The sequence below is a fragment of the Penaeus monodon genome, chromosome 16, assembly GCF_015228065.2.
Source record: "Penaeus monodon isolate SGIC_2016 chromosome 16, NSTDA_Pmon_1, whole genome shotgun sequence".
Classification (NCBI taxonomy): domain Eukaryota; kingdom Metazoa; phylum Arthropoda; class Malacostraca; order Decapoda; family Penaeidae; genus Penaeus; species Penaeus monodon.
Window position 1 is genome coordinate 37,873,175 of NC_051401.1, and position 17,500 is coordinate 37,890,674.

The window sequence follows — 17,500 nt, forward strand, 5'->3', positions numbered from 1 at the left end:
GCCTATATAGGTAACCTTCATTCTGTCATGTGTCTACTCTCAGCTAATCTATAAGGTAGTTTTCAACTACTATTCCTAATTTGATCATACAGACAATGCTATATGATTGACTATTTTTGGCTAGATCATCGATCACATTCAAGATGGGAACATGTGTTCAGCATATGTGAACATCACAGGTCGACAGATACAGTCTGAGGCACTTGGTTTGTATCTTATAGGCTGTTTGGGAAACCTGATAGCTTTTTACCCATTCACTGAAAAAGAAATGAACTACAAGGCTAGCTGTCAACAGAAACAGAAACACTTGCCATGAAGTATTGTGCCACTTTATGTGCTTGGTACTTGGTTTATTACTCAAGTTAATTGCACACGTTTGTTTAGTCTTTTAGATGCTACACGGGAAGGAATAATGTAATGAAAGGGAGAAGAAAATGGAATATATGTACATATATATATATATATATATATATATATATATATATATATATATATATATATATATATATATATATATATATATATATATATATATATTTTTTTTTTTTTTTTTTTTTTTTTTTTTTTTTTTTTTCTTTTTTTCTTTTTTTCTTTTTTTCATCTTATCTAGGGGTACATAACAAAGATGCTCAAGATTATACAATACCACATAGGATAGGAACCCCTTCGATAAATAGAAACAGGAATCTGCTTTGTTTTCTTACGCTGTCTTTGTTTATTTCAGTTCTGTCAACCACAAGGGTGGGCACTGTCGACAGAACGGCAAGAGCCTAAATTCTTTGTATCGGTGCTGACAGATATTGATGCAAAACGACATTACTGTGCAGTTCTTTGTTTTAATGAGGCAGTCTCCATCACACCCAGCAAACCAACTGATGAGGTAAGATGGATATTCTCTCTCTCTCTCTCTCTCTCTCTCTCTCTTTTCTTTGTTAGATTGGAAGTCCGTGAATTTATTGTTGATAGAAAGATAAGCCATAGAATAGCATCTGGCTAAAGGTGAGTGTGACAGAAAATTTCAGGAAAAACATGAAAATACTGGTGACCATGATTATTACTATTATAAATGCATAAAAACGTAGTGGGTGTCAAGGAAGAATTTGTAATGCAGTAGTTATCCATTTCAGGAGGATGACAGCGTGGATTTGGGTAGTGGGGGAGTGCGTGGTGTGGGCCCCCCTGTGCCTCTCATCACCCACCACTCCATTATGTATGCCCCTAAGTGCCTGGTCCTTATTTCTACGCTTGACTACTTTGAGACATTTAGGGTAAGTCTTCAGATTGAGGAAGAGCATTTGATAGGTTTAGTGTTCAGAGCAGGTTACATAACCTGATATATTTCTTTGCCAAAATTTAAGAGAAGCTGGTGATGAAGATTGCAAACCATTCTTTATTTTTGACTAAAGTTATTTAGAGTATATGATGGTGATTTATGTTAGGTGGTAATGTTAACAATCCTACATATATCAAAACACTTTGCAGAATCATTATTATAATGAGAAAATGTTTCTTCTCACTTTTTGCAGAATTGTATGGGCATTGTGTACACAGTGTATATGGAAGGTCTAGGTGTTAGCATGGAGACACTTATAGGCAACATGGTGGGCTATGTTCAGGTACCTCCACCAGGGGGACCGCAGGTGGGTGCTACATTTGCTATTCAAATGCTACCATTGTTTCTTTCTATATCTTTTTTGTAAATGGTACCCATTGAAAATGAATTCATGTAATGAGTGTTTGTTAGTATTTAAATTTAGTTTTATTTATTTATTGTATAGCTTTCATATGTCTCCAGGTTCGGTTCAGCATTGGTGCAGGAGATAGACAAGCTCTCCAGCCTCCAGCCTCTCCAACTCTTCCTGTCACCAGTACTACTGTTCTTAGCCTCTTTAACCAATTAGGTAGGGCTCTAGATCTGCTTCTTTCAGACAAAGAGATAATGATTATGAACACAAAAAAATATTTATCATAAAATATAGCAGTTTGCATATACTTGAGGCTTTATTTTATTTCTAGGAATCAAGAATGTTTTGGTGCTGTTTTGCGCTGCCCTCACCGAACACAAGATTCTCTTCCACAGTCAATCTTACAATCGACTTACAGAGTCCTGTCATGCCCTTAAAGCTCTTCTCTATCCCTTCAAGTAAGTCTTGGTATATGATAAAGTATTTATTTAAAAATATTGATTTCTGAACATATTTCATAAAATTAAAGTATCAAGTAACATACTTGATATAATTCTCCAGGTACATATCTTGTTTTAGTCACTCCTGTACCCCATCATGCTTGAAATGGTTGTATCAAGAGATTCTTATAGTGTACCTTTCTTCTTTAGGTACTCCCACGTCTACATTCCAATTCTGCCAGCATCTTTGGTTGAGGTTCTGTCCACACCAACGCCCTTCATCATGGGAGTTCATTCTCACCTCCAGCATGATGTTGTTGAACTGGTGAGGATTGGATGACTGTTCTTTTTTTAAGATTATTGATTTTACTGTTTTACCTGTCTGAACTTTATTAGCCCACTCCTCTTGGGAACTCTGTACTTTATCAAACCATTCTTTTATACATATGGATTCAGTTACTCAGTGGAAAATTAGATGAGTGGCAAACAAGAATTTATTCAGCTCTGTCTTCTTGGCTGTGGCAAAATGATATTTAGTCAAAAAACAACTTTTGATGAGCTGTCTCTCCTCAATATCTGCGGCCACGGCCAAGTAAGCAAACAACAGTTTTTGAGTAGCCTGTAGTGAGGTGCATAATATGTCAGTAGTAGTATTCATATTAACATGCATGTGGAGATAATTTGCTTATAATTTCTCTTAGGAGTGCAGAATTAAGACAATGCTCTGTAATCATGCCTATATTCCACTGAGTAGTTAGGATAATACACATACGTATTAGACAAGTGTTTCCTATTTTGGCATTTTCAGCATACTGCTAAATAGTTCCAGTAGAAAGGCGTTATAATGTAATTTTTTTTTCATTTTTATTATTATTATTATTATTATTATTATTATTATTATTATTATTATTATTATCATTATCATTATCATTATCATTATTATAACATACCAAATATTTTGTTCAAATGCAATTCATCTATCACAATAACAGATGGATGTAATTGTTGCCGATCTCGATGGAGGATCTATCCGTGTCCCAGAAAGTCTGACGGTGTCTCTCTTGCCAGAACCATTCTGGAGCCAGACCCATGCTGCTCTCTCGAAGGTAGGTTTTACAGGGCATAGGTCTGTTGGTCATTTCCTTCTTCTCTTTCTTTTCTTCTCTTTCTTTTCTTCTCTTTCCTCCTCTTTTATTTTTTCCTCTTTTATTTCCACATATTTTTTTCTTGTTCTTCCTTTTCTTTTTCTTCTCCTTTTCCTTCCCCCCCCCCTCTCATTCCTCATCTTTTTGCTGTACTCTTTTCCTTCTTCCTCAATTTTTTTTTCTCCCTCTATTCCTCTGTTTCTCCATCCTCCTCCTCTTTTTTTCTTTCTTTCTTTCTTTCTTTCTTTCTTTCTTTTTCTTCCTCTGTTTCTTCATCTTCCTCTTCTTTATCTTAGTCTCCATTATCAGCTTCTCAGTCTTTGTCATGTGTTTCTTTTGCTTTTCTTCTCCCTTACTCTCCCACTCCCAATTCCCTATAGTCTATGTTTAAGAAAGCCATAAAGTGGACAGAAACTATTTACCTACATATAAACAACAGTATTACTTTTTATGCAGGACACAGTATATAACTATTTATCTAATTCTATTGAAACTTCAAAGTCAGAAAATACGATTCACTGTTGAAATGAAAGTCACACAACATATCTAGTGAAATTAAGTATTATAGAAGAACCTCTTCTTGGATCTAAGAAAAGGTTAAAGATGTTAGCAATCACATTGTTTTTGAAGGTATAACTATTCATCTATTTTGCAGGTGCTTCACCCTGATCTCAGCACCGCAGACAATGCCTTTCCCTCAAGTGCTGGTATCAGGGCCTCCCCACATATTGTGATGGACAAAGAAATCAGAGCTGTGTTCATGCGCATGTTTGCGGAGTTATTACAGGGTTACCGATCGTGTCTCACCATTATCAGGATACATTCAAAGCCAGTTATTACCTTCCACAAGGTATGGAGAATTGATACGGAGTTGATAGGGTTTCTGAAGTTGTTTTGATTTTTATCTTCTTCTTCTTCGTTTCTTTTTTTATTGTCATAATATGAATGATTGTAAACATAAATAGTATTTGTGTGTTTGTTGATTTTTATATTGTTGACATTATTTTCTGTTTTCATTGTTGTAGTATGTATAGGTGCCATTCAGATTTTGGCCCACCATTGCCATGACATGTATAGATGCTGTTTATTGCCCTTTAGTTAAATAACCTATCCCAGGAAGATAAAAGATGAAACCTCTTTATCTTTTACTTTCAGGCTCGCATTGTTTTACAGAAATGTTGTTATTCATTTAATTCTTAATGAGTAATTGCAGCTGTATTTTTGCAGGCATCTTTCCTTGGTAACCGTGGAATGGTGGACAATGAGTTTGTGGGCAAGGTCTTAGACTGCATGTTCTTCACCACATTTGTCACGGAGAGAGGCCCCCCCTGGAGAGTCTGTGACCTATGGGATGACCTCTACTCTGGCATTGGGGACCAACTACGTCTGGAGCAACATGATAGTCGAATGCTTCTAGTCCATATTCAGGTGCAGTGTTCATTGTGGCAAATGTAGAAAAGGTATGAACGAGAATGTATTTTGACAAAGGTATTATCAATGCCCGCCAAGCACTGGTACTGTGAAGACATTCATTCTCAATTCATACCTTTTCTGTATTCAGGTACAGATTTTCAGAGAGAGGGAGAGGAAGTTAGGAAGGAAGAAATGAAGAAAGAAAGAAAGAAAAAAGGAAGGAAAGGAGTGAGGGGGAATGGAAGGGGGAAGGAAGGAAGAAGTATATGTAGGGTAAAAATATGTTATCAAAAAAACACAACAAAACTGGGCAGTGAAGGTTCACTCCAGTTTATGGGCTTTATTTTTACAACAGCTGAAGGTGTTTGCTGTTGTTATTGAGCACAGTCTAATGTGCACTTTCTTCTTCAAAAGAAACTGAAACACTGATGCAATAGAAACAAAGTAAGTAATTTTGCTTTCTGCCCATAGGATAGTCATTGTCAAGGCAGTGGCAATTGTTTTTCCTAAATGACAATTGTAAGTTTTGCAGTCTGAAACCACCAGTGCATAATGAAGGGGAAATTTACTGAAATTGTTGAGAATACAAAAAAAATATTGAATAAGAATGTAAATAATAGTAGTTAACAATAAGAATAGTCAAAAGCATTTATACAAATTAATGTAAGTAATATGCAATTACAATATAATAGGGTGTAAAATAAATCATTATTATTTTACGGCATGTTTAATTGGGAGACTAAGGGGAGTTTTTCCAAGTTAACCACTGGCCATGGGGTGCACTTAAGAGGGAGAGAGAAAGTGTGTATAATTTGGTCTATAATGCTTTAGGGAAATGATTAACCATTAGAGAATTCAATACTTTTATATATTGATATTACATAAGAAGCAAGTAAAGGATTCCATATGGAATGTATCTTCAAAAAAGCGCAGTACCAGTCATCATATATTCTGCTCAATTTTTGTTACATTATTCATTTTTTCTTTACCCAGCAGGAACTTGGTCAACAGCTGTACAGCAATGAAAACCCAAACCCACAGCCATTTGTTGCCAAGATTCCTAAGCCCACTGAGGGTTCATTTACACGTATCCATCAACCAGTCTTCCCGCATATAGATGCTCAGCAGGTCCAAAGTATCATTGATGAAGGCACTGCCAAAAAAGTGAAGTGAGTACTGAGTACAAGCAGAAATTCTTAGTCTGTGTATTTGCAAGGAATGTGTGGTATATATGACTTTGATTTCTAATTAAGTGACAGGATTGATAATGTGAATGTACATATGTATCATTTTTAAAATGAACTGATATGCTTTGAATGATTTATTCACTTCAGCCTTATTTGAAATGCAAATAAAAACTTGTTTCGTCATTTTTCAGAATCCCACAAAAAGTGGGCCAGCCAAGAATTGTTCCTATGGGCCCCCATATCTCTAGTCTACAGTCAGGCAGAGGATTAGTTTCAAGTTCTGCAAGAAGATTAGAGGTATGTTTCGTATGTTTCAAGTTGTCTGGTATAATCGGGGACAAGTACTCGGATATCTTTTGCTCTTCCTTTTTGTCACTAAGAGATGATTGCATAGGCATATGGTGTTGATTTCTATGATAGCTTTCTTTCATCATTACCCAAATTTCCTGTTATAATGACATTTGGATTTTTATTTCTTTGCATGTCATGTTACATGAATTTGCATTACCCATTCTATTCATGTATGAGAAGGTTTTAGAATTTTAAAATCTATTAGTAATTGAAAGAATTGAAAGAGGATAGAAAAGCAAATATCATATGAGTTAGTCTTTTTTCTCTCGTTTTTCATTAAAAGGATGTCATATCCATTATTATTGTTTTTGTGTATACATACTATATGTGTGTGTTTACATACATACCTATATATTCCCTCAATGACGGTATCAGAAATCTCTCGGTGTCACTGACACCAGAGCCTTCTGGCAACCATCCTGCCATTTGGCCTGGGAATCCGCTACATGTAGTGGAATTTTCCACTCAGTGCACTCTAGCGTGCTGCGAGGCCTATAGCCGAACCCAGCATGATGAGTCTGACGGCTATAGGTGTGAATCTGCAGATATGGGTTAAATATGTATGTGTGTATTATTATTATTATTATTATTATTATTATTATTATTATTATTATTATATATATATAAATTATATATATATATATATATATATATATATATATATATATGTATATATATATATATATATATTATATATATATATATATATATATATATATATTTTTTTTTTTTTTTTTTTTTTTTTTTATGTATGTATGTATGTATGTATGTATGTATGTATGTATGTATGTATGTATGTATGTATATTTGTTCATTTGTTTGTACAAGGCATATGAAATTAAAAACATTATTTGACCCTCTTAGGGTACTTTATTTCAAATTTATCACTTTAATTATTCACTTCAAGATATTATTATGATTTTTTTTCCAGTAAAAGAAAAGATATTGGTATCATTTTAGGTAAAAAAAACATGTTGAATTATTGTAATTTCATCACATTATCTCTTGAATAAAAGGAGAGCTAAAAAGAACATGCTAAGGTGTGGCATTGTTCTATATACATATGTGGATGATGTCATTTAATGTTATTGTTGAGAATTACTGGAATCTCAATTGGTCAGAATTTCAGTTTGCTTTCTGTTTGCTTGCTGGGTAATGGTGTTGGTTTTACTCATTTCACAGTGCCTTACTCACTGATCTCCTTTCTTTGCAGGTTATGAGGAATTGTGTGAACTGCATATTTGAGAACAAAATAAGTGATGCTAGAAAGACATTCCCTGCAGTATTAAGAGCATTAAAAAGTAAAGCAGCTCGCTTGGCTCTGTGCACAGAGCTAAGTCACCATGTCCAGGGCAATAAAGCTGTTTTAGAACACCAGCAGTTTGATTTAGTGGTTAGGCTAATGAATTGTGCACTGCAGGTTTGTATGAGAAAACAGTTTTAGATAAAACTTTACGTGTCATATAAAGACCACATATCACGTTTACTTGAAAACAGAATTGTAATTGAAAAGGTGCAGTATTGTTAGAGATTGGGCATTTAAGAGAATACATTTACTTAATGATGTGATATTATTTTATCATTTCTAATAATTTTTCATTGTTCCAGGATGATTCTCCAATGGATGAGCATGGTGTTGCAGCTGCTTTGCTTCCTTTATCCACAGCCTTCTGTCGGAAATTATGTACAGGAGTTATACAGTTTGCCTATACTTGCATACAGGTTTGTTCTGGGATATTTCTTGGATGACTTTCTCTCTCTCCTTTTTCTCCATCTCCTTCCTCATTCTCCTTATCCTTCCCTATCTCCTTCCTCCTCATTGTACTCCCTGTCCTTTCTATCTTTTGAATGTTGTAGTGAAACAAATAGGCCGCGGTGGCCGAATGGTTAGAGCATCGGACTCAAAGACTGTCACGACAGCAATCTGAGTTCGAGGGTTCGAGTCACCAGCCAGCACGTTGTTCCCTTGGGCAAGGAACTTCACCTCGATTGCCTGCCTAGCTGCTGGGTGGGCGAGCCAGCCCAAGTCAGTGCCGGGTAAATAGAGATGGTGACTCGATGAAAACACCGGGCAGAAGGCAACGGCAAACCACCGCTCTAAATTGTCAAGAAACTCATGGAAATCCATGATCACCAACGTCCTTGTAGGACAGGGCACTTACAAAAAAAAAAAAAAAAAAAAAAGTGAAAACAAAACTGAAGGAGCCATATCCCAGATATTTGTAACTGCAATCGCACAAGGAAGTGTTTTTAATATTTATTAGTGTTTGATAGAATCATTTAACATTTGTTGTCTTCGAAAATAATGTCATTGTATTTCCAGCATTGAATTATCAAATTGATATCTAACTACAGATTTATTTTTGTATAACATGTTGTATAAATATTGTTTCAGGATCATTCAGTATGGGGCAATCAGCAGTTCTGGGAAGCAGCATTTTATCAAGATGTTCAGAAGGAAATCAAGAGCTTGTACCAAGATCGATCTCAGCAAGCTAGTCGGACTTCACTCTCATCTGATTCGTCTTGTATTAAGGATCCATCATTAAGTCCTGTGAACCCAAGAGATGTAAGTTTGTGTGTGTGTCTCTGTCTGTATTTTGTTTCTTTGAATCCTCTTGTCTATGTGCACGCATGCTTGAAACAACTTTAAACAGTGATATATATGCAAATATATTTATGTGAATTTTGCATGGTCTTATTTGTGGGGCATTTGATGATATTTTGAGACACTGGTTATAAACACTTTGGGACTTGGTACTATTTGTTAGTGTATCACAGGTGATTCACTAGTTTCTCTTAACAGCCCTCAGATTCTGGTTCTTGGAAGGAGTCCAGATTGTCCTTCCTCAGACCGCATGAGTCCTCAGCTTTGGAAATAGCAGCAGAGCAGATGAGGCTCTGGCCTAATATTGAAACAAGTAAGTCAGATTGGAGTCTTTTCCTTTGGTAATTTACATACCTCTTAGTTAAATTTTTTCCAGAAATTCAACATGGTAGAACAGTTAGAAAAAAAATCTTTTTGTTTTTTATTCCTTGCAGGAAAACAACGGGAAATAGTGGAACAAGAGGAGTCCACTCTATACTCTCAGGCAATCCATTATGCAAATAGGATGGTGTTCCTTAGAGTTCCCATAGATGTTAATGCAGCCACACATAGACGTACCTTCAATGAACGTGACACTGCCAGTAACAGTATTACAAATAGGTAAGTAGCTTACTTTTATAGTATCTGACAAGAAATGTTATTATTATTTGACTTGCCATCTATGTTAGATTATATATGTTGAATACTTTTAAAAGTAATGATATTGTTACATATGTAATTTTTCATGTAAGATCCCAATATGAAATTTTCCAATGATAATTGCAAACATTTTTATGAAAAATGATATAAAACATGTGTTTTGTAAATAGTATGTGACAAATACAAGTAGGGAAACTAGAATTCCTGGTTCATGTGAATGCAGTTAGACAGCCATTGTTTACAGAGGGTAGTATAGCTGGAAGTAGTGTAGATAATAGATTTTTTGTTTTAGTCTGCTGTAAAGGACTTCATGCTGTGTTGATTACATGTTTTGTTTTGATATTTATGTTTTCCTTATATGTATTTTAGCATGGCAGAGAGTGATAGTTTAGATGCTGAGTCCGGCTTTGAAGACCAAGAACAGAGTGACCGTGAAGCCAGCGTAGTGCGCTTTGTGGCAAGATTTGTTGACAAAGTATGCACTGAAGGTGGTGTGACAGGTAAGGGGTATGGAGAGGCATATATATATGAATAACTAACAGATAATGACTGAAGACTAATACATTCCAATGGTCCAGTGTTGATGTGCTATTACAGTTTCAGTTATAGTAGACATACAACTCATTTCTGCTCTGATGGCTTTGTGTACAGCAGCAAGTATTGTTGGTGTTCACTCTGGCATTCCTTCATACTGACTAGAAGCATCTTTAAACTGTTGAACTGTATAGTCTTTGTCACCAAAATACACAAGTCTGTAAGGTTTAGAAAGTATTAGGGACAGAGTAGGAATAACACATCTTCCAAGAGTCATTGTAGTATGTGTTGGATCTGATAGTAGTGTTCAGTTATAGCAATATGTGTCTCACACTTGAAATTTTCTTTTCTTTTCTATAGAGGAACACATCAAGTCGCTACACCAAATGATACCAGGAGTTGTAGCTATGCACGTGGAGATGCTGGATGCTGTGTACAAAGAATCCAAGCGTTTACCACCAATACAGAAGGTAGGCATAGTTGGTTGTACATTAGGTTTTAGTATAATAATTTTATTTGATAAGCATGCTCATAGGCCAAGGAACATATATAGGCACTGAATATCTTATATTGGCAATGGTAGAACTTTTATTCACTGCAAAATACTTCAGTTATTTTAACATAAATCTATGGATCATCAATGAGTATTGTAAGCTAATTATTTTTTTTTATTAAAAAGTAAACTTTAAATTGCTTTTTTTTATCTAGAAGTCAAAAATAGGAATGATTGGGACTCCAAAGATAGAAATTTCATTCATTTATATAATTTTTATATCAAGCAGTTATTATATTTGGCACGTATTATATTACAATAGAAGTTCTACTATGTTTAGCCTAAAAGATACTTGGCCATTAAGAAATTTTTTCCCATTTAATAATTTCCTAATTATTTTGGTCCCTTAGTCCACCATATTCATCAGACGTGATGCTTATAGACAAAGTACTGATGGTACGTACAAACCTGACCCAAGATACACAGAAATTGTCCATGGGCAGGTGAGTCAAGAATTGGGTCCAAGAGCATTTTAGGCTCATGATGTATCCCTTCTTCTGTGACTGTGCAAAGTGTTGGGATTTTGAAGGCAGCTGCACTTTGAAGTGATTACAATAGCTTTTTTTCTAGTAGTGTGACTTGTGTTGTTAAACCCATGCCACCAGGGATGGCATGTAGGTATATACCGTGCTCACTGTGAGTTCAGTTTATTAACTGTCTTTACATATAGATGGTTCCACAAGTACTTAATCACCAATGAGCCACTTGTAAGTGCTACTTATCTCACTGGTTTACCCTTTTCCTTGATTTCTGGAAATATTTAGTTTATTTTGTATTGCTATTAATATCAGTAACATTATAATAATTATAATGTCCATAATGATAATAACTTTAATATTGATTTCATTAATAAAAATGATAATGATAATTTGATTAAAGAAAAATTAATATCCTATACTTGAAGAAAGGTGAAATTAGGTGAGGTCACAAGGTCTACTAATTCTTGATGGCTAAGCACTTCTGGAGCCTTCTGTATGCAGAGACATTTCTCACAGCAATACTGCAGTGAACACTACATCTTCCTGGTGGCAATAGGTTATTGTGCTTGGTTTAACTTGCTTTCAGAAATTGACCTGTTATGGGGATTTTCTTGAATCACCAATATATTTATATTGGTGATTTTCATTCTTTTCATTTGAATGGCAGGGAAAAAAATAATTGTTTTCCAGGCCATGTGCTCATTTTTATGGAAATCAAAGTATGTTTGTACCTAACAGTGTAATAAGTGATTCACATGATGATATTAATGTGAATGTTACAGCTCATTTAGAAAAATAATGATAGAATATAAATCTGCAGATACTTGGTCAGTGTTGGAAATTGTGGTGTACTTTTATGACTTATTTTGTTGGGATTCTTTCATGTGGGAATGATATAAGTTTGATGATTTTCTGTCATGAATTATGTGATACAGGCTGGATGTCATACATGTTCAGAAAGCTTTATTTTTATTCATTTATTTATTTATTTATTTATTATTATTATTTTTTTTTTTTTTTACAACCCATCCTGTCAGGCAATGAAATGTAATTTTCGAATTATTAGAGTTGAAAACAAAATTTCTACCATACCCTCTTGTTAAAAAATATGAAAGTTGACTTATAAAGTCATTTCTGTTTATTATTTTACTTTATGATCATAATATCATTGTTTTATTACATGTGCTTTGCTCTGTTTATTTTTGTAATTTTGTCTACCTACCAATCCTTTCCAGCCCAAGATATTATTGCCATCGTTAGTGCCGGGTGAAGAAGTAGTGTATGAAGGCTTGAGGGTTTACCTACTTCCGGATGGGAGAGAAGATGCTACAGGTGGTAGTATTGGAGGCCCAATACTGTTGCCAGCTGAAGGAGCACTGTTCCTCACCAACTACAGACTCATATTCAAGGGTCTGCCTACAGACCCATATGGTGAGTTGGTTCTCTTCATGTTTGTTTGTTCTGATGAAGTACAGCATAATGATTTGTTATTTAATCTTTTTTGCATTTTTAAATCTACCTTCTGTTTCCCTCAGCTTGCGAACAAGTTGTTGTAAGATCTATGCCAGTCTCCTCCATCACACGAGAGAAGAGAGTCCCTGCCAATCAGCACCCAGGACCCATGGATCAGTGGCTGAGTGAAGGCCTCCAGATACGCTCAAATACCTTCCAGGTATAACATGCCATAGTTTGTATATGCTACTGTTGAATGAATTGATAGACTTACTTATTTTTAAGCATTGCTTGTTGCTAGAACAAGAAAATTACATTATATACAGGAGGACTTCAATTGGATTTGTTTTCCTTTACTCTTGGATAAGACTGCACAAGTAAAATCTTCCTTTCCAGTTAATCAAAGTCGCTTTTGACGAAGAGGTCTCACCTGAAAGCATAGAAACGATGCGCAAGATGATAAACCGGCTACGACATCCACCATACATAATGAATCTCTTTGCATTTGTGGGCCACAGTCATGTTCCACAAACGCCAAGTAGACAACAGAAAGATAAGCCAGGATATGGAACGTTAAGGTGTGTATCATTTAGTGTGATGGTTGTGATTGAGAAATAAGATAGATTTCAGATTCCAAAGCCTTTTATGTTATTCTTATCTGAGAAGTTATTTATTAAGCCAATCAGCATGGATGGCAAGAATACATGCCATGTCCACTGTAATATAAATTTATTTATTGTATTTACACAGAGATGGCTCTACAAGTGCTTAATCACCAATGTGTCAGTTATTAGCCCTACCTATCTCACCTGTTTATCCTTTTCCTTGACTTTTGGAAAGGGTGTTTCGTATTATTTCATTGTCTTCAATCTTACGAAGATTTTAATAACAATTTAATTTAATAACAATATTGATATCAATTGTATTAAAAAGAAAAACACATTTTCCCACCAATTCAAGAATGGGGAAATCAGGGTTGGTCACTAGGGCCTACTAATAGACTCCTTGCTGACTGAGCACATGTGGAGTCATCTGTATGTAACACAATTCACTAAAAACTATAGGGGACAGAACATAAATCGTGGTGGTTGGTTTAATACTTCTGGTGAGTGGATGTATTTATAAAGATACCAAGTAATTTTCAGACACATGCTCTCTGGAAGCAAGTGTGTACATAATACATTTTAATAATCAAATAAATCTTTATCACAGAGGTTTTGCCAAGAAGACTTTAATGAAGACCGCAAAGGTAGCTGGCCTGAAGTCTGGTAAGGGTAACAAACGGAACAAGTATCACTTCCCGAGCAACAACAAGTCAATGACCTCTCCAGGGAGGATGAGTTTAGCCCAAATGGCCAACATGGACCTCAGCAATGAGAACCTGGCCATTGATGATGATCTGTCCGGTAAGTCTCATTTAAGATGTTTTTCTTCTTCTTAATCATGTCCTTGTAATCTTTTCTTCCTCACGTTCTCTTTCAGTCCCCACTCAAGGAATGATGTACATAATTGTTATTATTGCTTGCTCAGCCTGGTTTAGAAGTCTGCCTCTTAATTTTGCAGTCCAGTGTGTCCTTTTGCAATGCCACCTTCATCTCCACCACTCTCTATCTGTTTCTACTTTACCCTCTTCTTCCTTACCTCCTTATTCTTATTTTTCTTTATCTTTTTCTTCTCACTTCTCCTCTTTCATATTGCTGAAACAAAAGGAAATAGACAAGTTATGCTTTTGTCCTTCTCAAAAAGTTTCCCTTAAGCTGAAGGTTAAGTTTGAATGATGGCCAGCATATATATATATATATATATATATATATATATATATATATATATATATAATTTTATAATATATATATATAATTGTATATAATTATATAATATATATGTATATTATATATGAATATATGTATACATATGTATTATATATTGTATATATATGTATATATATATATATATATGTATATATATATATATATATATATTATATATAATATATATAATATATATATATATTATATATATATATATATATATATATATATATATATATATATATATATATATATATATATATATATACATACACACATACATACATATATATATATATTATATATATATTATATATATATATATTATATATATATTATATATATATATATAATATATATATATATATATATTATATATATATTATACATATACATATATATATATACATATATATATATATAGAGAGAGAGAGAGAGAGAGAGAGAGAATAACATATTTATTTTTGTATATGTATATGCCAAACTCGAGCTGGCTACGAGATGTCTGTTGGCCCCCATGGCTTAGGAGCTGATCCCAGCATTGAGAACAGCCTCCTTCTCTAGGACTTTGCTAGGTCACAGAGAATGAGGATTTCTGGCTCTTGGTATCAGCACTCGTAACCTGCATCACTGGACATGGTATAGCGATACAGGTACTGTGGCCGATGAGATCGGCCACATTCTTGTTAGCACTCTATGAAGGATCCTTCAAAATTGCAGGGTTTACCAGAGAGCCGAATTCTTTGGCACTGACCATTGGCTGGTAGTGGCTACCCTATGAGTCCACTTCAAAACTCCTCATCCCTTCAATGACCATTCTAGCATGTTTCACTTGGACAGATTAACCCATAATTGATGGGTAGCATTCATAGAGGCCGGGGCCTCGCTGCCGGGGGCTTATATCGTCGCCCGAGCATGCGCGACCACTCATGCCAAATACCAGCATCCCATGCCGTTTCTTCGTAATACTACGAAGATATGTTGTATTTTCAATTTTCATTATTTTTTACAGTCTCTACTTGCCAAACTTCCTGATAAATTGAGACTGAAGGGTATTTTTGTTGTTATATAGACTCCATAGTTGATCATTATTCGGTCTATAGTCCGAATAAAAAAAGCAGTGTGTGGCATCATGGAGTTGAAATTGTCGGTTTGTTGCATTTTTTTTGTTTGTTGCATGGTAAAAATGAGAAAGTGTTAGAACCGACTTAATCACACTTTCACTGGCAAAAAAATAATCTTTTGCCGTGATGGCATGGCATGTCCATGCATACTCTATGGCATGTGCGTACGTGCCCCCAGCAGATGGTCCCGCCATGCCATGGCATGTACGTACATGCCACCCGTCGGCAATGGGTTAAGGCCTTGAACACACGTAGCTTTGTCCTTCTGCATAGGTACCAGCATCTCTAAATGTTCATATTGACTGAGTTCATGGCTCCTGCTGCCAGACCAATCCGTCAACTAACTTTTTTGTCTGACAGCCCAGATATATGGACTACGTTGCAAAGCTCTCTGTGACTACAAGAGATGCTGATATTTGGCATGAGTGGTCGCGCATGCTCGGGCGACGATATAAGCCCCCGGCAGCGAGGCCCCGGCCTCTATGAATGCTACCCGTCAATTATGGGTTAATGCTGTTAATTTTGCTCTATTGAAGCAAAACCTGGACGCTATCTAGTGCCTTGCAGTCTCATCCTGACACCTTTTGTAACTAGATTCTTCACTGGATCATGGCGTACAGCTGGCAGGACCATTTGTCCAACCGACGGCTACACCATGAGACTGGCATGGGACCCGTTACTTGCATTAGCCATACTCAGGCTAAATGAGCACCTAGCTTGCTTCCCTGTGGATAACGCTGCCCATCAGTTTGTGTCTCTGCAAGACAATCCTGGGTAGAGGAGGTCTGTGAGACGACCTAAGAGGTCATGGCTTGAGCAGCTCAACATGACCTGTTGCAAGGAGTTAGAGATGGGCCAAGGGCATGTCTGGAGTCTCACCATGAGGGACCTTGGTGGCTGGAAGCAAAGGGTGGATGTCGGCATTAGCACCTTGATGATGATGATGATGATGTGTGTGTGTGTGTGTGTATGTGTGTGTGTGTGTGTGTGTGTGTGTGTCTGTGTCTGTGTCTGTATGAAGAAAGCAGTTGGAAAATAAGTACATGGGGGATTCAAAAAAATTGTGGAAAAAGTCCATAACTAAAAATCTTTTGGAAGGATTTTGATTTCAGTGCACCTAAACATTCTTGTACCAATGTGTTATAATGTGCTCAAACAACCCTTAACCCATCACCACCGGGTAACAGAAATCCCTGAGCATGATGCATACAGGCCTACCCTGCAGACAGATTTGTTATGATGCCAGTACACCCGTTTGTAATGGGTTAAATGAAGTAATAATGCATTACTGCCAGTTGGAAGTCAGACACCATTCAAGCAACATGGAATCCACCAAAATTGAGGCTAGGACAAACATTTAATTCATGGTGAAACTCGGTTGGGATAATAGGCAAATCATTGACACTCTGGAGCAAGTTTATGGTGACAATGCCCCAAAGAAATCAACAACCTACAAATGGATAAGTCATTTCAGAAGTGGAAGAAAAAAAATTGAAAATGAGCCCTACAGTGGCAGGCCATCAATGTCAGTTTGTGAGGAAAACATTGATGCTGTTCACGACATGATGAAAAAGATAAATGAATAACCATTGAATCAGTAGCAGACAAACTCAACATCTCTGGGTTCTGCACAGACAATTCTGGTGGAGAATTTGGGGCTAAGCAAGCTCTCCGCTAGGCTGTTGTGCCCAGATCAACAGCAAACAATGGTAGATTTTACAATGGAAAATTTGAACAAGTGGGATGAGGACTCTGAAGCTTTTCTGCAGAGAATTGTGACAGGGGATGAAACATGGCTCTACCAGTACGATCCCAAGGACAAAATTCAGTCAAAACAGTGGCTGCCCAGGGGTGGAAGTCAAAGCAAAATATGAGCATTCAAGAGGAAAGGTCATGGCCACTGTCTTTTGGGATGCAGAAGGGATTTTGCTGGTTAACTTCCCCAAGAGCAAGAAAACAATTACATCTGCTTATTATGAATGCATTTTGAGAAAACTGTCAAAAAAATCTCAGAAAAACACCCTGGAAAGCCACATCAACATGTTCTTTTCCACCACGACAATGCACCCGCTCACGGCGCTC

The 17,500-nt window shown here is 36.0% G+C and overlaps 1 protein-coding gene across 5 annotated transcripts in view; it reads left to right on the forward strand.

The window, feature by feature from the left end:
• The window catches only part of LOC119582761 (myotubularin-related protein 13-like), a 60,813-nt gene that overhangs the window by 18,669 nt on the left and 24,644 nt on the right, over positions 1–17,500 (forward strand). For 2 of the 5 annotated variants that reach the window (XM_037931187.1, XM_037931190.1), the window contains exons 3-25: positions 725–880; positions 1,128–1,268; positions 1,527–1,640; positions 1,796–1,901; positions 2,017–2,143; positions 2,336–2,450; positions 3,118–3,231; positions 3,926–4,120; positions 4,498–4,698; positions 5,677–5,852; positions 6,062–6,167; positions 7,435–7,641; positions 7,830–7,943; positions 8,617–8,790; positions 9,028–9,142; positions 9,264–9,429; positions 9,838–9,968; positions 10,363–10,472; positions 10,906–10,998; positions 12,270–12,465; positions 12,570–12,706; positions 12,883–13,064; positions 13,699–13,892. In XM_037931187.1, coding sequence (XP_037787115.1) covers positions 725–880; positions 1,128–1,268; positions 1,527–1,640; positions 1,796–1,901; positions 2,017–2,143; positions 2,336–2,450; positions 3,118–3,231; positions 3,926–4,120; positions 4,498–4,698; positions 5,677–5,852; positions 6,062–6,167; positions 7,435–7,641; positions 7,830–7,943; positions 8,617–8,790; positions 9,028–9,142; positions 9,264–9,429; positions 9,838–9,968; positions 10,363–10,472; positions 10,906–10,998; positions 12,270–12,465; positions 12,570–12,706; positions 12,883–13,064; positions 13,699–13,892 — 3,370 coding nt within the window. The remainder of the gene's footprint in view (positions 1–724; positions 881–1,127; positions 1,269–1,526; positions 1,641–1,795; positions 1,902–2,016; positions 2,144–2,335; positions 2,451–3,117; positions 3,232–3,925; positions 4,121–4,497; positions 4,699–5,676; positions 5,853–6,061; positions 6,168–7,434; positions 7,642–7,829; positions 7,944–8,616; positions 8,791–9,027; positions 9,143–9,263; positions 9,430–9,837; positions 9,969–10,362; positions 10,473–10,905; positions 10,999–12,269; positions 12,466–12,569; positions 12,707–12,882; positions 13,065–13,698; positions 13,893–17,500) is intronic. The other 3 variants (XM_037931188.1, XM_037931189.1, XM_037931191.1) reach the window with 3 other exon arrangements.